At 41.9% G+C, this 26,654-nt stretch overlaps 1 protein-coding gene and 1 long non-coding RNA gene across 2 annotated transcripts in view; one reads left to right on the forward strand and one right to left on the reverse strand.

Annotated features, from left to right (window-relative positions):
- The window catches only part of LOC118647736, a 96,219-nt gene that overhangs the window by 47,026 nt on the left and 22,539 nt on the right, over nucleotides 1-26,654 (reverse strand). Inside the window, exon 2 of the mRNA XM_036293172.1 lies at nucleotides 8,802-8,851. Coding sequence (XP_036149065.1) covers nucleotides 8,802-8,851 — 50 coding nt within the window. The remainder of the gene's footprint in view (nucleotides 1-8,801; nucleotides 8,852-26,654) is intronic.
- Nucleotides 2,567-8,201, forward strand: LOC114255331. Its single transcript, XR_003626622.2, has 2 exons — nucleotides 2,567-3,539; nucleotides 4,488-8,201. It is a non-coding gene; the product is annotated as an uncharacterized LOC114255331 (long non-coding RNA).

Raw genomic sequence — 26,654 nt, forward strand, 5'->3', positions numbered from 1 at the left:
GGAGATGTATACGCGATGCTAATATAATCTAATTCTTGAAGCTCGTTCTTGAACGATCATAAATTATGCACCTCTTAACGATGCTCATATGTCCAGGGGTAAAAGCGACTCAACGTCATGAAAAAAAAAGAGCTAGTTGCGTTTATCAAATTACAGTCGGAAGCGTCGCGAGCGCGTAAGGTGATCAGAAAAGATCGCGGTGTTATGTTTGCAGTATATCTCAGCCCTCCGAGCCATTGTGTCGGCGAGATTACGTGGAATCTATCGTGTGTTATACGGAGCGGCTTGAATAGATAGATAAATGGATACCGTATAGGAATATAGCCGGAGTCTGGGACTACTAAGGGGTACACTACTGGCTCGGTTGAACAATAGGGGCCCCTCACTATAATCGGAAGTAAGTCTTGTTAGCGTAATGCGTAACTGTACATAGTGAACGGCTAATTTTGCATTATATCCCATTACGTATCGACGGATTAAGGTCTTGGGATCCCGCCGTAGATCTTCCCTCATCATCCTTTAACCTCTACTAGGAAATCCGCAACATTAGACATTTTATTAATAGACCGATTACACAATTCGTCAAAGATATTCATATTATGTATCGTCCGTATTAACGATATTTAAGTATGTCGCATTGTATATTTCTCCTATGTGTCGCCAATAATATTATAAATTATAAGTCTCAATTGTTTCATTTGATTAATTTCTTATGCCTATGTAAATAATTTTTTGCTAAATTAATATAATTGTGATTCTTTTTTCTTTCTCTTTCTCTCAATATATGTTACAGTTTAAGCTACTCAATTATAATAATATGCTTTGATGCTACAAACAAAAGTTACGCGTGTGATACTTTCTCTGAGCTGTATGCAACTTGTTATTAAGATGCTGGAACCGCGCTTAGATCGAAAATGGATTGCGTGACACTTCTCACACGTTTCTCGACGATAAATTCTTACCGTGTGTTAACACGGTAGAAGTAATTTCACACAGAAATGTCGAGGAGAAGGTCGGAGAGCGACTTGCAATATTTATCTCGACATAAATTGCTGAACGGTTTACATGCAGGCTCGTCATAAATATCATGATGCGTATCTTGATACGCCCGCTCGTAACCACACCGTACCACAGTGGAACACAGTAGCCGCGGAAGCAATAATAGTCGTTTGTAATACTAGGAAGAAAACTGATGAGACACTTAAAACGCGTGAATCTTGACGCGGAAGTGACTTGCTCGAAGTTATGAATGAAAAATAACAGCCATATTACTGTACTTTAGATTATTTACGCAGAATTTTAACATCCGAGTTTAAAGATCCTTATTACAAAGCCCCTTTGTAAAACATTAGAGTATGGGGATATTTTCCCTTAAAATACCCCTTTTCGAAAAATTCAAATTTAACATTAATACTCTTTTAAAATAAATATTATACATTTATATAAATAAAATATGTATAATTTATATTTAAAATTAAATGTAAATACTATTTAAAATGTATCTAGACACAAAACATCGATTTTATGTATAAATGTATTTACATTACTAAAATGTTATAATGCCTGTTTAAAAAAAATTAGGATCTTCTAACTAAATACATCGCAAAAAACATGTCCATCGTGCATCTCGGCACAGTTGTGCGTCTTGCGGAGCAGTTCTGGCATTTAAATGTTAGCTTTACCTGCCCAATGGTATTTTGCCAGCACGAGAGGCCGCATCACGCGCCGCTCGCCGTCGCTCTGTTCAATTTCGAAAGTTAAATGTCAATGAGCAAGCGTGCCTACACGTTTCAAGCTGCATGTTTAAAACAATAAATCTTTTCTAAAGAAATAAAAAAATATATGCAGATATTCTTGTCGATGCATTTCTTTGTGTACATTTCGCAAAAAATATCTCCGGTGAAACAAATAATTATATATTTTTATAATTCAATACCTTTACTATTTACTGATTATATTTTAACGTCATCTAGATTGCACGCTTAATTTGTCATTATTTCAGGATTAAAAAGAACAATAAGGAAAATAAATCTTTCCTGTTGTTTTTAAGAACAAATTTTCTGCGTCTTTAAACTCTGATTCCACGAGACCGTGGTTCGAAAGTTCGAGGCATTCTGAATACCAGGTCAAGTTCATCGTACCTAAGTAGGTCCATCAAATCGCTATCCAAGCGTGGAGGTGATATTATTTCTCAGAAACGTTTGTCCCGTTTTCATTAAATCGTGACACGCTTCATGATTCGCTTTGTCAATAGTCGAGAAAAGCGACGGAGATTTCTTATCGTCCGCGTTCGTCCCTTTTACCGTATCTGTTTTGTTTGAGTTACGTAACTCCAGCGTGGAAAAGCAATCTCTTGCAGCCTTCGAAGAACATGTCTCGCATGTTAACAACCGTGTCATAGTTGAATGGCGATATATATTTCCATATCTGTTGTTTTTATTTTTCACGTTTGTATGTAATATGTCTAAAGTAATATAAAATACAACACATTAATTAAAAAAAACATATTATCATGTTAATATTATGCTTTATTATTTTTAATTATTTTATAACTATATCCCCCCAAAAATGAGTGTAATTAAATACAAATTTAATTTAGCAAATGTATTGTAGAACTAAAAAATGTGTCTATATTAATTATCATAATGTCATTAAATTGCGACAATTAATTATCGGAAAATATTACGGTATCGCGTTTCTCATCACGATTATCTGATTAATCCTGCCTTATTACGCGTCACGCAAAAATGATGTTACCATAATTATCCTCCGTCCATCAGTCTCGGTAAGAGAGAAGGAGAGAAAGAAAGAGAAAGAAGCTAGTTACGACGAGAAAGATAGGTCATCGACCAGTGGCGCGTATCAAACGGCAATAAAAAAGCAGCTCGTCGCGGTCCGTTCGAAAGCGTGCGCGCGCGTCTCTAACGGACGAGCGTCCTGGAAGTTGTCCCGACCTAAGGACAAACGTACTACTCCGCGTAAGGTCACCCGGGGCTCCGCTCGATGCAGCGCGTACATTTCCGCGTTCACGCCGACTGGCCGGCGCGGCGCGGCACAGCGCGACGAGGCTCGGCACGGCGCGGCCAGTCACTGCGAGAGCGTCGCTAGGTCGTAGGTCGAATATTCGATAGGCGAACGCCTGGTTAACGGTACACCACCTCGCCGGGTGCCTCCCCGAAGTTTTGACAATCCACGTCGTAAGCAATCGTGCCTGCAGCGGCTGGCATACCGCGCGCGCTCCCGCCGAGGATCGGCGCACCGTCTCGCGGACGATCGGACAGCAACTCCAGGGAGGAACGAAACAGAAAGAAAAGAGAGAGAGAGAGAGAAGGAGAGAAAGAAGGAAAAAGAAAGTAAAGGAGTAAGAAAGAGAAAGAGAGGAGAACGATGGGAGATAAGGTGGGCGGCGGATGCTGTGAAGAAGAGATGAAGAGAAGATGGGGAGACTCTCCGTGGAGGCGCGAGCAATCGGCATACATCCGAGGACTCGGACGAGAGAGGCGTGTGCAACGAGAATTCAAATAAATCGCTAATCGAGGGTATTTATCCTTTCGCGTCAGTGTAATGCACGTATATACGGTGCCGTGTATGCGGTAACCTGTCGTATGTCCGTCCATTCCCCTGTGCACCGCAAAGCCGCGGCTCGTCGTCGCGAGTGGTATTTCCATCGATATTATACGGGTGCACCTTTGACCACCGGCGAGCGTGGGGAACGTTTACTTGCGAAAAGAGATTGCCATGCGAATCGATCGATCGTGATTCCCGTAAGTCGCATCTGCACGACAGAATTCGTAAAATAAATTTTTCTAACATCATTTTCTTACATCAAAATACAGAATAACATTATTAAATTACGCCGAAATTACCGCGTTGCAGAATGCATCGCGAGTAAAAGAGATACAGCTCTCTACAGTTTTGGCACGCCGTTCTCGACCGGTGAAGACTTTGCGCATTCTACTTGCTAAACGACGCATTCGCATCACATAGATCCACGTGATTCACGTGCATTCGCGCGGTGAATAAGATGCAGCGGGACCTACCGGTCACGAAATAAATTTATCTTTTCAAAGATACACGTGGAATCTCGACAATTTTACTCGAACGTATCTCTGTCCACGGGGACTGCGGCTTTTTCATTACGCCTTCGTATTTCCGCATAGTTTTGTCTTTGAATTATCTATATTCTCTCTAATCAAGAGAAATTAATACATCATGCAACAATATAAATAACTTACTCGGGATTTAAGCTTATACAAAATAATTTGCCGAGGAATTGCTCATTCTGATAATGTAAAAAAAAAGAAACTTAAAGAAAGCGATGCCTAAAAAATAAGAAAATATAAATTAAAACCTTGCGATATCTTAATCTTTTTAGGGTCTCTTTTTGGACTTTTCAAATCGGACATTGGTTGATAGAAAACGTAGTCCATTAGGTTCGCGAAAATTCTTTAAAATCATCGAAGATGAGAGATATTTTTTTTTTTTAGACTTCCCGCGCACGTGTCTGTGTGGTTATCGAGAAGAAGAAAGATCGGAGAAGGAAGAAGCGGATACGCGATAAAAATGAAAAAGTCACTGATGCCATGCGAGCGACGTGACCTCTCGTCGGTGACCCCGGACGAACCGGCCAGCGACGACGAGGAAAGGGGAATGCCAGACCTGAGGCTACATTCACAATTCGCCGAAAAAGGCATCGCACACAACCGGCCCGCCGATTGTGTCGATCGGTCAACAGTCGTACGTAGCTCCGAGAACTCGTCTTTTCCTGATTGCAGACAGGCGGAAGAATCGCCGACTGATTCGACGCCGCGAATGAAATTTGTCATGGGATCCTCGTATTTGACGTTTTCCCTGTGATCTAATCGGTCTATTTATATCGGCACAATACCACAACCTGATTAATTTGACTGATAGAGAAATAAATGCTCTCTTTGATAAAATCTAATAGTAATATTAGTCTGTTAAATAAAATAATAATAAATACATTTTAAATCTTGATTTTTCGTTTCTCTCAAAGCTTAGATTAACTAGAAAAATCAAAGACATTAATCGAATCATATAATAATTGTAAAAAAATGCATTAAAATGTATTTAAAAAAACTAAACATGTAAATTCTCTTACAAATTACTTAAATTTGATAGATTAAGATATTTGGAAATATTTGAACTTAAAAGTACATTTGAAATGCTGAATTTTTTTTCGAATTCAAATAATGATACGATATTATTCAGAGAGTGCAGTTTATTCCCATGTTCTCTCGGAGTAATAGGTTTCGTTGCATAAATCGATTTGTCGATTCGTGCAGTTTTCTCAACAGAGAAAGTCAGTTAATATCGTTGGACAATTGGCGACAGCCATTAACGGCCAGTGAAACTGAAACTAAAGGTCCAGAGGGACTGTCAGTTACTTGGCCATTCCACGCGCGTCTCATTAGTTTCCCTCCATAACTTTTCTAACTTCCTATTTACTTTCCTAACTCATAACTCGTGTATTTGCCTGCTCGAACAAATTCTGGTTTTTAAGGTTTGACAATTCTGACACTTTTCGTATAAGCGTGAAGCGCATAATGATGATTTAAAACACCATCATTTAACACATCACCATTTACATGAATTATTATCATAAGATTATTCGCTTTACCATTAATATAAAAATATAAACATTAATTGTTTGTAAAATTGTTTAGATAGAAAAATTTTTCCATTTGCCTTAATTTAAAGAAAAATTTACCTCAGTACTTCATATCAATATTTTATATAGGACTATAAAAAGTACCGATGCCTAATTAAATTACGCTAGAAAAAAAAATTTAATTCTTAAATATAAATACTTGATTTTTTAAAGGTAGAATATATCTATTTCTTGATATAAATATGTGTGTCTATCGTGAGAAATTTCATTAAAGTTCTTAAATTATCATTCGTTTCCGTCCGATATTCCGTTAGAAGATAAACAAGAGACAGAAAACGAGAGGAGAAGGTAAGGCCCCGTCTCGTTATTTAGGCTTCAATTTGAACTTTAAAGTCGATCGCGGCGGCTGGCTGGGTCGCGGGAAAAAGTCGCCTCGATCGGCATCGTCTAATGATCGATACGTTAATCGGCGACCCGGGCGAGCCTTGAATTACTGGCGAACTTTCAGGATACCGCGGGTTTCTGTAACCGGTATATCCTCCACTCACCGAGTTTAAACCGAGTGCCTGTCAGTGTTACCTGCCATTCAGACAAATTCCGACCATTAAGCGTCGAACGTTGTGTGTTGCAGTTATACGAACCCGCTCCTAAAGCTTCGTGCACCTAGCCGAAGAATATGATGTTCGACCGTGGATTGACCCTTACGGTACCTCCAACGTCAATGGTTTAATTACGATAAAGTCATTTCTTCACGGCGTCTTTTTGCAAACGATACATTCCACCCCTCTTAAAGGTCAAAAGTTGTATTTAAAGGACGATGGACCGCTCGATGCATACACCGACACCACACACATGCACGAATTACCGATCATTCGGTCGTTAACAATCCCGCTAATTAGATGATTAGAATCTCAACTGTGTAGATGATGGATATGGATTAACCGCTTTCTTAACGATTAACTGCTTCTTCTAATGTATAACGCTTAAAACGGTCACGGTAGACTTTTAATAATACACCGGGCATAAAATCTTTGGGCAGAAAAAATAAAAAAAAAGTAGATATACAAATAAAACCTACTTAAATGCAAGCATTTTTGATATTTTTAAACTATAACATTCCTCATAATGTTGGCATACAAAACTTACTGAGCTTATTTATAATTAAAACTTATTAAGTTTGCTCGATAAGTTTTCATCAAATTAAATATGCAGTTTTATGCTAACAATATAATTACATATACAAACTTATATTTTCTACTACAAAGCTTAAATCATCATTTTTATGTAATATCGTTACGAGCATCGTTTTTCGCGAAATTGTTCCACATTTCTGATTTTTGCACCGACGTTGGCTCGCCTTTGATGCCCATATCCTAGTTATCTCAGTCTCTAACCGATCCAGCTCGAGTCACTAACTCTACTGACTGGCTGTCAGTGTACCTGCTGGCCAGACAAATTCCGACCATTAAGCGTTCGAATGTCGTCGTCGTCGTCGTCGTCGTCGTGGCTGTGAACCCGCTTCGAGGCCCCCGTGTGCCACGACTTCGCCGAGGGAATATAATGGTGGACCGTGGATTGACCCTTGCGGTACTCCCACCATCACCAAGGCAAGGCACCGCCATCACCTACGCCACACGAAGCACCGTGCCGACGACACCGATTCGCACGACCACCGACTCACCTGGCGAAGTCGAGAGAGACGCGCGCAACGCCTATGTAGTTTACTTCGAGGCCCGAGCTATACGTGCCGGGGTCATATTCTCATCGGCGATGCATGGCCGCCGGTACAGTCGACGGGAACAGTCGGCCAGCCGGCTGGCCCCGGAGGAGTGCGCGTCGCGAGGAAAAAAAAAGATCTGGCACATGGGTCAGCCGCGATTTTCAACGCTTGTAGTCCACGCCCGCCTTCGCGCGCAAGAAAGATCCCGGAAACCCGGTTGAGTCCAATAAACCGAATGCAGCAACCTGCACGATGAGAAGATACGATTTTTCGTGTACATGCACAGAAAGAAATATTTAAACCTGAGTTGAATATTTCGAGGAACAAACAATAGCTGGATTCCTAGATGACCTAGATTCCAAACCCCAGCTTTGAAATCTAAATCACTCGTCGCGATAAAAATTTATGTCTATATCTAAATGTGAACAAAAGTTATGTTATCCATAACTAATAAGTATAAAAAATTAATTTCTTTATATTCCCTTTTTTTCTTTAGATCAATGAAATATGTGATGCTGCGATGAACCAAGTCCGCCTACGAGATCGTACGTTATCGGTAGATCACAACCGGTAGTAACCTTGTCGGGCTTAAAAGAAGGCCATGGGCGAAGGTTACGATGATCGCACGAATGACATTACAAATTCACCGCAAAGCGGATGATGGTCGATTTCTATTTTTAAATTGCCAGATACACGATACTATAATATTTTATCATTTAACGTTAAATAATTTATGACGGTATGTAAGCGGATAAGAAGATTGCGTCGGGAATCTTTTTTATTGAGCCGAATCATTTAACCGATGTAAAAAAGTGTGTAAAAAAAAAAAACAGTTTTAAAAATGACAAATGTTGATGTACGTCAATGTATCCTTCATCCTTTCACATTACGCTACAATCTACTCCAATCATCGACAACGAATAAGAATCTACGGTGGTACATGTTCCTTCTCCGATAACGACTTTATATCTCTACGATCACGTTTAAAAAGGGAAAACGTCATTCGATTGGAAATTCTCTCCACGATCCATTAATTCCGGAAGTAACGGGCCACTTTCCATAACGCGGTAACGGCTTCAACCTATCGTTTCTTCGATAGATATAGCTTTTTTTTATAGAAAAACATGTTTACGCTTTCAAATAATATGTCACTATGTAATTAATACTGTTAAATAAGTAACAATAAAATATCAGAGGTGTACTACATTATAAAGTAGCTCTTTTGAATGACAATGCACTTCATAGATGCATTATGAAATACATTATTTTCTAATCTCAAACTTACGTCAATATTTTACTCAACAGTCCATACGTATAACGATTGTTACGCTCTCAAGAGGATAAAGCAAAAATTAATCGATTCGAAGCGATCGAGTTTAACAAGAAAAAGATTAAAGTTAATCGAGCATAGATGACTCGATAAAAAATAATAATAATAACTTGACTCACTGATAACGTCGCCACTCTTTTTCCGAGTCCCGTCCCGAATTTTCTCAGCTCTTCTGAAAAAATATAATAAAAATATATTATTAGAGCAAAAGGTATCTAAATAAAAAGTTTTTCTTATTATTTACAATCTAATTGTTATATTTATACTCTACATTAGGATCACATTTTTAACGATTTAATTCATAATTAATAATAAGAGAATATAAACTAACATACGCGCTGAATAAATTTTCAGTCTTGAATTTTTAGTTGTAAATTAAACAAGAGTAGTAACACATTAAATTAGTACGACATTAAATTGATAATTTAATAACAATGATGCACCTGTTATCTTCTTCCCTTCAAATATGATAAAAAACACAGTTTAGTAAATTTGAAAAAGTATGTAAAATTATACGAGAAATAATCAGCTATAATCAGCAAAAATCCAGCTATGACCGAGTAAAAAAGATCATCTCATCTTTAATTAATTATTAATTCATGATATTCCTCCGTTTTACGTGCCACATTTTCCAGTAAATAACATTTCCTGCACGTAATTTGCGCATGGAGCCGCATATGCTTTCTCGCACGTTATCGTCCCTGCATTACTAAGACGCTTTTGACAAAGATTGATTGGACGGGCCTCCTAGCAGCGCTTTTCTTCCGGATTGAGTTAGATCGGAGAGCGCAAGTATGACGCCATCGAGCGACCTCGCGGACTCGCGTCGAGATACACGGGAGTCGGATGACTCTCGGTTTGGCGGCAAGCTGACCGACAATAACGCAACGTGCTCATCGTCGGGTTCATCGTTAACGAGCCGTTTACCTGTTATGCCTTAATTTATCCAATGGCAATCTTGGTTGGCCACGATGATCAATCGTCGGAACCAACTTTCTGCTTCGCTTGCGCCCTAGGAGGATCGTTAAATTGTCGTGTCCGTTCACGCAAGGCGACGTAATCATTTTAAACCGCGCCGCGCCACTCAAAACCACTTTTGATGTCTAACGATCGTCTCTCGCACGAAGTCGTATAACTCATCACAACACGTCGCCCTTAATGCCGCTCGCGATATACGCGTCGAAACTGGAAGTGAACAAATCGCGTGCAAAAAAGACCTTTACGGAGAGGCTCTGTAAAATTCATATTATTTCGTTCACACAGGATCGTTCAGAGGTTATTGCTTCATAAATCGCAATATCGTCCTGAAATCTAGAAAAGTGTGCATCTTTTCGTGGACGAGAACTGGTAAACAACAAATTCGTCACGAATGCGCGCCGGGGAAAAACTGGGAACGCGATCGCGTTTCGCACGATTCTCACTGGAAACTAGGCTGGCTGGCCCGTGGAATCTGGATCGACGCTGTTCAGCGAGTCGACCGTGTTATCGGCGCATTATCCTGCCACATCGCGTGGCGAAACGCGCAACGGCGCGGCGCGGTTACGCCGCGGTGGTACACCCACATATAGTAGAGCACGCGTGTGCATACGTGTCGATAGTATTGGTTTCAAGTTACCTAATCGCGTTGGTGTGCTTGCACTGTGTGTCGACGGCCGTTCTTGTGGTGCCTCCCTCGCCAGACGCGGGAGACGGGACCAACGATGCGTGAACGCAAACTTTACTCGTTCCATTACATTTTTTACTCGGATAATCCGGTATCGGGCCCGCCGGCGGACCCCTAGTCGCGCGTAACCCAGAGTTTCTCAATCTCGGCCCTCGCGCCAACACATTCCCCCGTGTCCTCGGCACGGAGAGGATTTTTGCGGCCAGGACGATAGCGCCTAAGTAGGCCCGTATAAAATCGTTTGTATTATCTACATACCCTGGAGCGAGAGGCCGCGGGCTAAGGTAATCGCGGTAAGAGTACCAGTGCGGTCGCGAAACGCCCGGCTGAGGAACACTGATACGTATAGCACGTAAGACGGGCAAGATAGTTTTCGATAAGCCAGTTTTATCAACAGGCTTCGATCGCCTATCTTGCTTAGCGTATTTATCTGCCACTCGGAGGGATATCGTCTCTCACGCGATGTTCTTCCTTTTTTTTTTTTTATTTTCTCCGGGATTTAATCATACGGATCTTTTTCAATCTATTTAAACGCCTCTCGAAAAATTGAAATGCGTTTCTCGATACGTAAGTCCGTCGTTTAGATGCTACGGCATTTATCGCTGGAAGGAAAGGCGCGCGCGATCGGCTCAGGGACACTCTGCATACGTACGTAACGTACGGACCTCGTGGACGCACGCGGTAGCCTACGTGCGCGTATAACTACGAGCACGTATAGTTACACTTAACAGTACACAACTCGACACAGTTGTGCGCACAGTTGTGTGTACGTAAGTTGCACGTACACACAACTGTGTAAGTAAGCCTCACGTAGAGTAGTCCCTCCGCGCGGGACTACGACGGCGAACGTGTTCGCATATTAGTATAAGAAGGCGGACACGCGGTCAGCTCGCAATTTGTCCGAGTCTTTAAATGCGCGTTTCTATCCGCGCGCGCGTACAGCGTTTCGCGTTGAATTTCAGAGCTTATTCGTCGGCACATCGCATCGCCATAAAAGCGAGAGTATCCTTCTCTCTCTCTCTCTCTCTCTCGTGCGCGCGCATACGATCTCCTCCCCCCCCCCTTTTCGCTAGAACGAATGTGAAATTTACGGCATCTACAATGCGTAAATAACAATCTTCGAATCAATTGCTTTTCTAACTTCGCTCGAGCCTAATGTATCATTCCGATTTAAATTTTGTCTGCATTTATGTGGATAATTCATGTTACGCGAAAATGAAATAAATTCATAAAGTTTCAAAAGCTGTTTCACTCTCAGAAAAAAACTAGCTACAAAAGGTTGAATGTCAATGAAAAATATTCGATTAATATAAAATAATTTTACTCTTCTAAACACTTGATAATTATTATCAAACAATTAGTTATACTATTATTTTGGTTACAACTGATCTGACATAAAATTTTGGATAATTTTAATATTTTCAAATTGTTACTTAACATAACACGTAATACATACGTTAAACGCTTCTCAGATATCAACAAACGTGTCGGTAATCGTTTTCTGACCTTTCGATACACCTGCAAAATTGGAAATATGATCATCACATTGTTGGTGAACGAAAGTAAACGCTTTGCCCGTTCCGCGATCTTTGTCTTTATCTCAGCCTGCGCCGTGATCTCGCATACGCTTATCCGCGGCGTATTTCATCCCGCAGCGGGACTTATACGTGCTTATATAAATCAACAAGACTCACAATTAATATCGCGGGCGATGTATCGCAGCGTATAAAAAATCGAGTTGGGTTAGACGCCGTGACGTTACTCTACTCCGCATTGTAGAAACGATTTATTGGAATATACATCTCACGAAGAGCGTGACACCTACGCTGTAAATTAACGCCGTCCGCAATTAGTATCGGCTCTTAAAAATGGGAGAATAAAGGGGAAAAAAACCGATCCAACTTCCTCAACGAGGTGCTACGCCGTCTCGCGCGGCGATCTTATCTCGCGAGTTTCTCGCGAAAATCTTTATCGCCTACAATTTATGCGTCTACCAATTACGCGCGAGGCGCGTTATGTATGCGGCAAATTAACGCTGATCACAATTAACCTTGGGCGTTAAAAATAAGATGATGCGCTAATCGCGTAAATATCGAGTCGTCGGAGATCATCTAGTCTATTTATAATTAGCATGTCTCGTGGTAACGGAGAATACGGTTGATTTCCAAGAAACGAACAACGTTACCGCGATTTGTACTCTTATTTTTCTCTCACATCAAAAGATTCAGAAAATATTCGCGCGCTAATTTATGTTAAGCAAAAGGAATCCTCTCCACTTTTGGTGAGAAATATCGTCACGATATCGTACCGAAGGGGCGCCCATCAACGAACATCCTGACGTTATAAATTAAGGGTGCGAGCAGAAAAAGAGCTCTCGATTCCATGGCCGGCATCGCCGGGCGAAAGGCGCGATCGCGCTGAAGATGCGAGGAAGTTTAAATTCCGTAGGCGCTGTATATTACGCGCGCGTTTATAGGAACAGGAGAGTGGAGCAACATGACTTATAACCGAGTTACTCCGCCACCGGTGATTTCCCATTATACGACCCGGTATCCGAGTCATCCTGCCCCCTCTCCCCCTCCTCGAGAGGATTAAACGTATCTCGAATGAGGTTGGGGCACTACTTGCAACATTGAGGCTGCGTCGTATCGCATCTGCGCCCGCGTACGATTCTCATTGCGTGGCAGCAATAAATATGCTGATTAAGCGGCAACGCGGGGTCGGTTAATTTGCAGTATATCAGTATCCAACAGCGCATTTTAATTGACCGTGAAGCATTATTGCGGAGGATAATCCACGGCGCGGCTTTTCAATAATGATCGCGCCGCTGACAATCGATAGAATAGAAAAAGAGTACAGAGAAGAGGAGAGACTGCAGCTAAAGGAGACAGCGAGTTTTGGAATGGGAAGTCTCGCATTAGCGCAGCAATTAGCGACCACCTTCGCCGAACGAAAGTTTTTGCGAAAGGACCGTAATTATAGTTTCTCAAGATTGTTACGTGTCATTTCTTTCTTTTTTTTTTGTGAAAGTGCCTTTCCGTTAAAATTAACGTAGATTGTCCATTTTATTTTTGCCATCATTACCATGAGCTTTGTAAGATCGAAAAAGAGGCGACACGCAACGCGAAATTAGCGTCACACACAACAATCGTTGCGGATTTGATTGCAAAATCCCTAAAAGACCCATAGTCCCTGCAAAAGCGACGTCGAGTCTTTATTGCGATCTTGAAGCAGTAGAAAGCGTAGCTTGAATTCCTCTCCAAGGTACGTTCATGACCGATCATGATCATTACCGTAGGAAATAATCTCGCAGTTAAGGAGCAGGAGAAGGAGCGCCCAAATCTATCAGCCAGAGATTACCCTCGGGAATTGACATTATACCGCGCTATGAATCCTTGTGTCATCGAGAGAGAGAGACACCTTATCAAGATCCACGGGCCGGAGTTTCTACCGCGAAAGTTTGAGCGAAATATCACTCGCGGGGCGGTGCCCTCGTCTCACGCTCGCGAAAGTAAAGACCGGAGGTCGCGATTAACCGTTCTTGTTTTTTCTTCGCGAAAGCCCGAGTTCCGTGCAGTTTCCCGCGCGTGTGTCGATCCGCGTCTAAACTCAGCACAAGTCTCACAGGATTCTGACTAGATCGGTCAGGCGCACACAGGTAATCTCGCCGTTGCTCAACTTGTCTCGCAAGAGCCGTAACCTTTGGGAGAGACGAACCCCGACCGACCAGAGTCGGGCGAAGGATAAAAAGAGAAAGGGAAAAAAATCCGACGCGAGAATGGAAAGAGGGTGTACGAATGCGCGAGTGTGCGCTCTCGCTCTCGTCTATCTGCAGGACGGCGGTGCGGCGTGGTGAGGCGGGCACAGGCAACGAACTCGCAATTATCGTCGCGGATATATTCCCGCGTTATCCTTGCCGAGCCGCGCAGTCGTAACTTCGCGCCTGCACTCGCCCGCCGCGGATACGAGTTATGACGTTTTCTGCAGCGGCACTAAAGATTGCACCGCGCGCGCATCGCCTCGCCCCTTTTCTCCTCGGATTGCCGGCCGCCGCCGCCGCCGCCCTCACGCGCCCTTTAAACGGCCCTTATCGCCCGGCGAAATCGGGCGACTATCCACGGACTATCGTCCCCGGGTGTTTACGAGTCGGCGAGGTCCGCCGCGACGTGTCCGCCGATAGCGCGACTCGACACGCTGGTAATTGCCACGGCGGAATTGCCACCAGCATCACCGAGCACATCGAGCAATCTTCCTCCATTGCCGCTCTCTTTCTCTCTCTCTCTCTCGTAAGCCGCGTGCATCGTCGCCGGCGAGCGATAAGCGATGAGCCGCGAGCTGCGAGCGGTGAGATGGGTGGGCGCCCTCTTATAACTAATGAGTATTGAGGTATAAGTAATTTAATCATCATTAGACATTTATAAGTTACCATGCGAGATATGGATAAATAATTTAACAAACTTGGAAACGCGCGATAATTCGGGGCGAATCCGCGTACGTTGATATACGATAAATAATCCCATCGGGTCATCTCCGCATCTGAAATTCGAGGGGCAGTCAGGTTGCTCTTCAGGTATTCGAAAAAGAATTTAAATGGGAGGGAAGACAATCTTCGCTAATTCAAGGCCTACGTTTTATTTGGAACGTTAACGCGAGCCCGGTCCCACTGGTCCCGATCTCACCGGCCGTTTTTCTCGAGGGATCGCGTTTTCTCGGTAGCGATAAACGATCGTCGGAACGCGCCCAAAAATAAAATCTCGCCGAAGCGCAAAGAACCGATTTGTTCGCGAAGTGGGTTACGGGGGGAACCATTTATCCTGCTAGCCCAATAAACGAAATTAACTTTCCGCCGGTGACGCGCCGCGAAAAAGCAGTCGGGTTTGCCAATGGAATTCACCGTCCAGAAGAACTTGTTGTTTCAAACGGCTCCAACACATCTAAGTCCACACCTAACAAACATTATTTGTCAAACGCAATGCTGAAAAACATCTCGCGAATGTATTTCAGGTTTGATAAACGATGTTTTTCTGCATGGAACACACGAAATCAGTTCTCTGTAAACATTCTCTTTCCCCGACAAACGCGCCAATTTTACGTATTTTCTACTTCCTTCGAATCACAAATACAGCAACATAAAGAATGTCAAAATTTTTGGTATCAACGCATGTTTCTTGAAATTATAAGAAAATCGATAGAGTATAAAAACGATCAAATATATTTTCTTAATTTGTATTATTCACATAGCTCATATTTAAAAACCAAGTTTTTGCTTCAATAATCATAATTTCCATTTTATTATAAGTAAGAAATATTATTATCTCAAATAATTTGCATGTATGTTGTAGAGGAAAATTCAAGTCAAATCCAGACATCAACGACTTGTTAAAATAATATATCTCAATGCTAACTAAGCATTTCCATGAGTCACTACGGAAAGAAAACTGGAATGCGGTTGTATACGTAGTGAAATACATAATAGAACACCAAGAGAACTGTTTTCTCAAGGTATTTCTAATATTTCAGACATTACAGAGTATCCCGACGCATAACGCCATTCGTTTCAACAGATTCTCGCGTTACACTACGAGCCCGGGCGATGAAATATCTACATTCGTGTGTCGTTTCATCTGCACGAGGTATAAGCCGCTTGCGCGCGTTTAAATAGCGCTAATTTAACGCGCACGCGTGTGGTAATAGCTCCGAAGGGAGTTAACAGCACAAGCAAAATTCCACGAGCTAAATCTTCCGTCTTAAGATATGTTTTACCAGTTGCACTCCGGCGTGACGTTCTTTCGTCATCGCTGCCACGACGCTGCGACGTTACAAAGGTAATTGCGCACGTCGAATAGAAGCATCACGAGGAAACAGATCGGGGAGAGAGAAAGCGAAATCGGTTTATTATTTCAATTGTCAGTGTCTCGGCTTTGGATGTATCTGAGCGTTCCGAAAGAGATTTCATAATGTCTTTTTCATCCTTTTTCTTGAATCTACTTTTATACTTTAGAACTTAAATATTACACGCCTAGAAAGCAGTTTAAAGTAATTTTCCAAAAAGTAATTTGTCAATGTTGAAATGGTAAGCCTCGTGTAAAATTATTTTTGTTAAATTAAATTCTATCTCTTGTAATTCGGCAAAAATGTTGCGTGACATTAATACTGGATTTTATTACATTGCTTGCAAAATAAAAGCGACGAAACTCTCCTAAGAGAAGAAAAATATTTGCACTTTTAAATCACAATGGAGAATACAACCCCCCGATTTTTCGATCTCCCCGAGTAGGGCTTTGCTTGTCTCGATCGGTACAATCCTCTTGCATTAGCATATCTCCGAGGCAATAAAGGTCTAAACTATACGCAGGCACACGCGTGCATGCGACGCGTAAACTGACCGATAAATTAAATAAGTTAATCGAACGGCGATGCTATAAAGGACTCGTAATCGGTCGAGTGGCTTACCGATTTAACGCGCGAGTCGATTCTCGCCGAGGTGGAGGAGGTGGCCGTATCAAAGTCCCCAATGTACACCTGGTCTAACGTAGAGAACATAAAGGCCGTTCGATCGTGCCAATTACAATAAACATTTTTAATTGCTTCATTCATACATATTGAGAATTCTTTCGTATTGATGTCGTAATTAATAACGCCGATAAATCTCTATCGTTATAGAAAAGTATTGCACTGCGAATACGGATATATATCAGAAAGAAAATAATAAATGTGTTTTAGTGTTAATTTTAAGTTCTAGAGAGAAAGAAAGAATTTTAGTCTAACTTCTAACACGCGGAAAGCATAGGTTTACTGCGGTACGTAAAAATTTAGCTCGATATAGATAAAAAAATAATTTTATGCTGGCCAATCAAAATAATTGGGTAGCACCAGCATAATGCTTATTACTGCAAAAAAGTTTAGACATTTTTAGCAATAGTTTAAGCGTGCAGTATAATTATTTTGATGGTTCAACATAATCATTCGCAGATCTGGATTCCAGCAAAATTGTTCCGAGTAATACTTGTATCTATCCGGGAAGAGCAGAAAGATATAAAGTAATAAAAGAGCACTCTTATCACAGCTTTAGTACAAATACAATAAACGTGCTGCGTTCGCTAATGATTCGACAACTTTTTTATCTATTCCTTAGTTGACTCTGAAGCTGACCTAGGCCACGAGAATGTTGCGGGCCGAGCAAATCGTCGGTACATTGTTAGCTGTAATGGCGGGTGCGCACGATACGAGGCTAAGCACCTGACTTCGTAATTTTGCAAAGGTTACGCGTTTTCCCCGCAATTTTATACTCCACTCCGAAGCAGAAGTATTAATTTTCGACAATTTCGCTGTCCCTTCTCCCGACGCGGGTGATTGGACGTGTCGGTATTTCGCGGTAAAATCGCACGGCGCGTCGAAGACTGCCGCCGGTCACTCATGTAGAAATCCCAGGACAATTACGTGCTAAACAAGAATCCCTTTTATTCCCCGGCAGATCTTTTCAGTCGGAGCATACACGACATCAAGAATGTGGAACGAAATGTTGCATGTATTTCCGAACTGTGCTCGCTGCACCTTGAAAGTCCGTGAGAGCGAGTAGATTAATAAAGGCACACGAGATTAGTCTGCCTCGTGATCGAGACTATCGCATCCTTCGCACACCTATGCAAATGATAGTCATCCTTCTCAAGGGTCGACCGACCGCGACACCAAATGCATACTCGGAATGACAGAAAAAGAAGAAACGAGATAAAAATTGGGAACTACACGTACGAATTAAGCCGTTCCACGAATTAACTACCCGGCTAGGAGGAACAGACCGCCACGAATGGCTTTCATTCAATTAGGCGGCAGCGGTGGATCGAGCCTTTGTCAGATAATCACAACCTTATGGTCGCAGTGACGATGACAGCAGGGTGCGGCCGAAAAGGCGCGCCCGGCACCCTGACCGTGTACACACACACACACACACACACACACGCGTGCGCGGATGTACACGTGTATACCGCGCTGTGTCTCTATGAATAGAAAAAGAACGACACAACAAAAAGGAAAGACCGGAGGAGAACGACAGAGAAATGATACGACGCGGAAGAATCGAGGGTTGGGCCCTCGCGATGTTGCACATTGGGAAATACACCCGGAGAGGAGAGGCAGAGATAGCCGCGCGCGAGATGGATAGAACAAAGGAGAAATGTGTCGTGAATGACAATGAGTGTCGTAACGTCGGCTACTAAAAGCCATTGTGCTCGTCGAAACGCGCACGCTTAATTATGATTTGAATTTATCGATCGCGGATCTTTCGTCAGAGCCGTCAAACCTGACACAGCCTGGCTCTCTCGCTCTCTATCGAGGCGTTAAAATAATACCTTGATGTCTTATTCCCCACGTTCCGTACTCTCTGCAGCCAAGCTCGATTTTTCGCCGATATTGCAGTAGTTAATATCAATGACGTGAAACATCGTTGCCTTACGTTGCTTTACCGATTTACATATACGGAAACGAACGAAAGGAAAGGTTAAATGTCTCACTTAATTCAAACGGCGTTTAAGATATAACAGTATATCCGCCCGCCTTTCTGCATTATTCACTCAGGTGCACACACATCCATCCAGAGCGCGGTGAAGCATAGTTTGTCGGTCAGCATCTGCATTCATCGACATATACCCCGGTCGCGTCACACAATTTCTCTAGCCGTGGCGGAGACTTTCTCGCATGCACCGCGACTAAAGAGGTTGCCGATTCTAATTTCTTTCCTATTATGCACACCGTCGGCAACCGATCTATTTAACATAACGACGAAGAAAAAAAAAAGCAATCGCGGCACACGACCGCGCTCGTTCTCGTTATTGTTACTCGCTCGATTATAAATTGAAATATCGCCCGTGTAATTGGTCGCTCGGTAAAACCGTGACCGTGTTTCCTTCGGAAAAGTGTACTGTCTTTGAAAATCTTTTGCATATATGGAACAGCTCACGTGCTGCTCTTATCTGGAAAAGTGTGGAAGAGTGCAGATAGTCATCGTATTATTATTTGCAAATTAGATATCCGTGTGATCCTTTCTTTCGGTTTAAAAGTAGAGCGATGTTAATGTCAGTGAAACCACGTAAAGCGATTCGAGTGCTAAATTCGTGCCACGCCGTCGTACGTGCCCCTGGGGGAAGGAAACTTTTTGTCCGAACACTCGTGGAATTAAGATTAAAATCGCTCGCGCAAAATCGTCGGGAGCTATGATTGGAATCCGCGAATGGCGAAAGTTGGTTTGGAGCTCGCGTGTGCTCGAGCGGTTGAGGACGAGTTTAAAATAACCCCCGCGAAACTCGCGGGGACGGTCCCTTGAATCGCGGCGTGCACAAGCCCCGTAACTTACGACCGGCGGTCACGAACCCAGAGGCACAAAGTCGGTGACTCTTCGCCGACGGCATTTGGTGCATTTGAGTCAGCTTGCATACCGACGTCCTGGCTCATCCTGGCCCATCTCTTTGAAGAGCCACGCAACGAATACCAAATCCGAATACCATATACGAGCTGGCAAGAGCGATCAATTGAGTTTCTTGTCGCGCGTACCGATAACGTATATCACTGTCTTCCGCGCCCCTTTAGCACAACGAAGAAATCTTAGGAAATAAATATCATTTAAAATCAAAACTCGGCATATGAACAAAGTAAATTTGTAATTTACAAAATTCGCTTTAACATCGTATCTAAAAGAAACCTTACAAATAATGAATTTGTCAATTTAATTGCATCATAAATTTAATTGCATTTTATAATTGCCTATCTGTTAAACTTTTTAAAATATACGTGGTTAATTGTTTTTCAAATTAGGATTGTAGAAATTATTTAGTAGTTTCTTTTAAATATATTAAAATTTTTGAGGTGTGATACTTCTTCGAAAAGCAGACGGCGCTTCATGCAAAAAATAGCAATCCTACGCGCATGCAATATAACAAAGGATCGACTTTCCCGTCACGTATCGATAAATACTTTGTCAAATCGTATGTCAGTACTTCCTCTTCCTCCTTCGACACATATATTCGCAATACTAATATACATGTATACTTATCAGCTGCATACATCACGCTTTATGTATAGATAGAATTTTTTTCCCAATTCCCATTGTCCTCTGACTTGTGTCATTATAAGCAAATATTAAACTACATTAGACCTTTGATTAAAAGATAATCATATAAAACACTAAAACAATAAAGAAATTTCAGAATTTTTAATCATTTTTGTTAATTTTACTTTTCAATATATAAGTTTTAAATAAAAATATGTTTAAAATATGTTTAAAATCAATGTTTCTTCTATTCTCCTCCCTTTTAATTTTTACTTCACGCCTTTACATTTTTTTAAGTATACAAATTTTAATCTGGTTTTAATAATAAATTCATGTATAATTACATATTGTAAAATCTATTTGAATGAACTTGAAGTAATAGATTATTGAAGCATTTATTACTGAATTATTACACAACAAGTCAATACATAAAGTCATTTTGTTCTCAATATTAATAGACATGCTTCCGAGAAGGGAAGATATAATGGAGGAAGTGCATGGAAAAGCGACCTCGAAGCTGTCGATCGACCGCTAAGAAGGTCTCTCTCTCTCTCTCTCTCTTTCTCTCTCTTTTTCTGTCTCTCTCATCGTCGGTCACGCAGTTGCGCGAAGACACGAACATCGCCGTATAAGCTTTTGCGCAAGAGGCATAATTATGGCCGAAGAGGAAGCGAAGCCGAGTGCGTTAGCACACGTAGGACGAACGTTGAACGATGAACTTGACACTGCACGTGTGAGAGAGAAAAAGAGAAAAGAGTGAGAGAGAAAGACAGAGAAAAGAGAGGAAGGGTGTACACGAGCGAGAACCGTGGAGAGAAAAGAAAGAGAAAGGAAGACGCGAGCCTGCAGCCTCACGAACGCCTACCCATTTCTATCTCGCCTTTTTCATCCTCGACGAAACAAATGACGTCCATAAGTCTATCGATCCCCTTAGATTACCCTTCTTAATTTCCCTTTTTCAGGTCACGCTAGAAACGCGGATGCGTTTAAGTAGACAGTTGTTTCTCGACTCGTAATCATTTAAGTAGAAGCAGACACTTTGTGCGGGCAAGCACTGATCTCAGTGATGATGCCATAATCCTTTATATTTACCGGTATATAATTAATACATATTGAAGTGTAAAAATAATTTTCACGATTATATTTTACATATACATATTTTTTATATACTCTTACATACTTAATATCTTTATAATAATTCATATCCTATATTAAATGAATACTTTTACACAACTGTACATTTGGAACATAATGCAATTAAAATATGAGTCATATGAATTGTTTAAAATTATTCTTGACAAAATCCATATTTTTAAATGTTAGCTTATATTTATAGTAATGTAAAGTTAAAATAAAAAGAAGCAGCAAAATTGAAAAGGCACGAATCTTCCTCGAGATAGCAATTGTGCAAGAATGAATAGTTACAATGAATATTTACAAAATAGCTCGCGTACTTGTGAGCGTGACAGTGAAAGCAGTAGAGTAACCGCTAAGTCCATCACTGGTAATGCGCGAATCCAGTACGGTGAATAAGCATGCGTACCTCACTGACACATTAAGATCACGAATCAAGATAGAGGCTGTGCTCAACCCAAGTCATAAAAGATACTTTGCTCCACTCATTCGTTCCACGTTAGCAAGCTGCATGAAGAGATCTCCTTGCCTTTTCTACGTTATTATTTTTCTAATGCCGCTATATCTATTACACTTGTGCTCATTTAGAAAACTAATGTATACATTTGGAACATATTGTAACAAAAATGTATGAGTTATATAAATTGTTCAAAATTATTCAGAAAATCAATATTCTTTAATTAGTGGATATTATACTGTAACTACGTGTAACTATATATTATACTATTAAAGAAAAAACTTTTTTATAGATAACAAAATAAGACTTTAATATTATAAAATGTTATTGTGATTTGTAGAAAAAATTTCGATTAATGCATATTGTTTTTCTTGGCTTCGTTCAAGTCTCGGTTAAGTCAATTGTATTGTTAAAAACAGTTAAAGGATATAAAAACTTTGAAATCAAATAGACACTGAAGAGCACTAGAATTTTCATGAGTTTTACATATATCACACGATGCATCGATGCGTCAATGCCGCGCGCGCCAGCCGCCACGAAACGGGCTCTCGAGAGTCAAGAGTCATAAAAGCTACGTATATATACGCGCGCGCACTCGGGGTGCATCGTTAGTCGTTCGTTCCAGATTCAGCGAGCCGGGATTACCTACTTCCTTCTTTCTCCTTCGGCCGTGGAAAGAAACCGTATAATAGCGGCGGGCAAAATAAACACGGGAGAGGTAGAGGGCCCCGAGGAGCGACCGAGTCGTGAACAAGTTTTACGAATGTCGTAACTCTCCGTTACTCAACTCGCCGGGGTGCCGCATCGATAGACGATAATACAAAGATTGCCGGTTTTAAACAATAACGACATGCTGAATCCGACAGTCGTAACACGCGGGGCGGCTTTTACGTTTAAAGCGAAAATATGGCGTTACGTAAAGCCGCCAGGACTGGCGGGTGTAGCTTTTGCACCGTTGCGTAGCTTTTTTTACTGCCACAAAAATCGCCAGTTGCCGCAAAACTTCACTCGATCATCCCACGTACTCGCGGAGAAGAAAGTTAAAATTTCGTAGCGGAAATTGCCTGTTTAACAGCAATTTAACGTCGGCAAACTTCTCGACGTTATTAACTAAAATATCCGGCATATATTTAACACTAAACGCGCATGCAATTTTGTAATTTTTCTGTTACAATATATCCTTGTGCAAGTTGTAAAAAAAATCTATTAATATATTTATTTACACACACACACACAAGATTTTTTTACATGTGTGCTTAGCTCTCGATAAAAAGTGATAAATAACAGGAGCACTTCACAAAGTAATGCGTTCCAGTGAACATGGCGTTAATTAAATCCAAACAGAAATTTCGAGTGTGAGTTAACTATAAGGTACCGTCTCGCGTGCTTCCTCTCTCAAGAGCCAACGAGAGCAATTACGTTACATCAGAATTACAGAGAGAAGTGCGTGACCTACTAACTACGCCTTTCGATATAATTTAATAAGAGAATTCCTCATCTTTGTTCATTATCTCGTGCCTTACGTTACCAACTTTACAATGATGCAATATGTTTGGACGTCAGATGAATCTCTGTCAATTCTTTTAAATTTTTATCCCTTTTCACGAAGAGAAACACAACGCTAACTTCTGTCGCGCTAAATATTTTGATAAATTATTGAAAGTCATTTAATAATGTATTAGAAAATTGGAAATTATTAATTCTTACTCCTCATTCAACTCAATACGTTAATGATGTACGTTGCGTTTCTTTTATTTATCCTCAGTCTTTTATGATTAATCGAACGAACCAAACTTTCAAAAGTAATGTTACAGGACTGATGGAACTTCGACGCATCCACGAGCGATTGCCGTGCGGTCACGCATGCACGATCGCGTGCATAAAAGAACGTAGACGCGAATAGGAAAGTGTGACATCGCTCGAGGTGATTAGAAGATCGCCAAGTAACAACGTTGCATCTCGAGCGCAGTCGACCGTAAAGGCAAACAGGAAAAGAGTATTAGGCGACGGCGATTCAATGCGGCTAGAAGAAGACGTGTAAACGCGCACGGGAAACACGGGAAAACGTATGCGTGACCGCGTACGGCAGATGCGTTTTCTCGGTAGCGATAAAGTTACCTTTCAGGGAAGAACCTGAAAAGCGATACGAGATATCAAGGCTTCGAGCCTTGCGGCGGCATTCTTGCACGAAAATCGTGCGACGAGTGGCGTGACGAAAAATGCATAGACATGCATCACGCGTAATCCGACTGATTGGCCAGCCAGGTCTGAATAATGAATTCTCTGTCAACTCGGCTCGATGTGTCAACGATGTGTGGATATCTAAGCTGACTTTCGCTGTACGAATGGGAATTACGCGTTTCGTTAAATGACGCATTTCGTAAGCCATGCCTTTGTACGAGCGACGTGATACAAATGCACTAACCGCATTTTTGCGTAATTTTCCGTCCGCTCGCACACGGGAGTTAACGCAGTGGTAATAAGTTAAAGCGCCGATGTTTTACAAGAGGCACGTAATATCACTTTATGTTACGTTTTTTTTTTCTATCGCGCAACACCAGCAGATCCCGTGGATAAACGGATCTGCGAGAAATGGTATTCCGTTGCTGCGTAACTTTTTGTGTACGATAGTTGGCTATTTGCCGAGCAAATGTTTCTTCAAGCGAAGGAATACTTAACCGTTTAAACAGAATGTAAGAAATATTTAAGCAGCGGGACTGCATAATTTCACGGCATGTTATAAGAATGCTCATTGCGTGGACCTCAAAAAATTATAATCTTTCTTGAATATTGACTCGACATGAGGGTCAAGTACATTTCTTGATGTGATTATGATATGCGAAAGAGAAAGTACAATTTAAAAATTTGGCAATATTTAAGATGATAAAAAAAATAATAATGAATTCATTGACGCGGCACGAAATAAAAAAGTTATCATGCACAGAGATATCAATATAATTAAATGTATAAAACCTGAGAGAGGAAAGATTATTTAGCTATACATCTTCAATCTGCGTTTAAAAAAAAAAAAGGGATATTGTGTTCGAAATAGTCCTTGTAAGAACACGGGGATATAAATTGAAAGCGATATCCTCGTTTGCTTGTAAATCCGCTTTCGATTGATTGATTGACGTCCAATCAACTGCTGATAGAGGCGATGGTCGGCGGCGGCGCGCGCGAATGCAACGTCTTACCTTCGACTGTCTAAAAATACTAATCGTTATTAATCGCCGGTTCGACATTGCGGCCGGCGGCGCAAACAACGGATTCCTCGCGATGAGAGGAAAAAGGAAACCAGAAGTACGAGCCAAGGCGAAGGGTGAAAAGATGATCTCACGCGACAAAAAATGGCGCACGCGGGCCCTCTCCCCTCCCCCGTCCCTCCGGCGCAATTATATCGGCGTTACATGCCTGATCGGGTTTAACGATTGCGCGTCAAATTATCTAAGTAAGAAAAAGGGGCCGATCTCTCTTTGCTGCTTTTCGCTCTTTCCTCCCACTTGCAAGGAGCAGCGCAGAAAATTCCGCGGTTCGCTGATCTCGTCCGGAGCAAAGATTAACGAACGAGTTCTATCTCTCTTCTTCGCGCTACGGATTTAGAAGCCAGCGGTTACACCTAAATGATTTGCGACGAGATTAACTCCTCTCTCTCTCTCTCTCTTTCTCATGCGCAGCTAAAAAGAGAAAAGGCTCGGTAATGCAGAGCGCCCGAGACCAACCAATTACGTTTCCTCCAATTTAACTTCCGACGGCCCTAATCGCTGATTCGTTTCACTTGCGTTTTACATTTTCACGTGACATTCAGATTCGCGCGGTGGAAATTAACAAGCGAAGTATGAGCGCTTCTTCGCGGGACAATCTAATTACTATCGGTGTCAACGGTGTAATAGACTCGCGCGCGCACGTTATTCAAAGACATGAAGTTTATAAATAATTGTCGGTGCGGGAAAGCGAGTATCATCACGTTTCAATGCCACGCGATCGGCCGCTCGCGCGCGTCCGTCCGCCGTCTTGTAATTTTATTCGCGGCAGAGTGCAATTCCCGATGACGCCAACGATGAGGCGACCTTCAGGGATACGCATCCTTCTTTCTTTCACGGTTCGTTCCCCTCCCTCCTGCCTCGGTATCACTCGTTTTCCCCTCCGTCTCTGTCTCGTTCTCCCATCACGGTGCGCTATTGCCCGTGTAACAGTAACTCGCTTAAGCGTGTAATTTGTATCCGTTGGGATATGTAGATGATACAGCGATGAATAAAGCTTTATTTTTGCAATTAAGACGCCGCTGTTCGCCACTGGGACTAGCAGAGAGGAGGGGGGGGGGGAGAGAGAGAGAGAGAGAGAGAGAGAGAGAAAAGCGCTCGCGCTTGTAAGTGCTTCGCTCTCCGCGAAGAAAGGTACCGTAACGAAGCGTCAAGGTTGCGCTTGTACGATACGGCTGATCGGGTCGTGTTTGCGTAATTTTACTTCGCTCGCAGTTAACGCGCGCCAAGTCTCCCTCTCCCGTGTTACGCGAGCTCGCGTTGTTCTCTTCGTGAGTATCGCGAGGGAAGATGACGTCGCCGAATGTACAGGAGAGAAAAACACACGACAGAAACTTATTGTCAGACACAAGATCCGGCAGATATAAGGGCTCGCGTATACATCAACCGAATTACTGATAATATCTGCATGAAACG

Source organism: Monomorium pharaonis, chromosome 10 (genome assembly GCF_013373865.1).
Source record: "Monomorium pharaonis isolate MP-MQ-018 chromosome 10, ASM1337386v2, whole genome shotgun sequence".
Taxonomy (NCBI): Eukaryota; Metazoa; Arthropoda; class Insecta; order Hymenoptera; family Formicidae; genus Monomorium; species Monomorium pharaonis.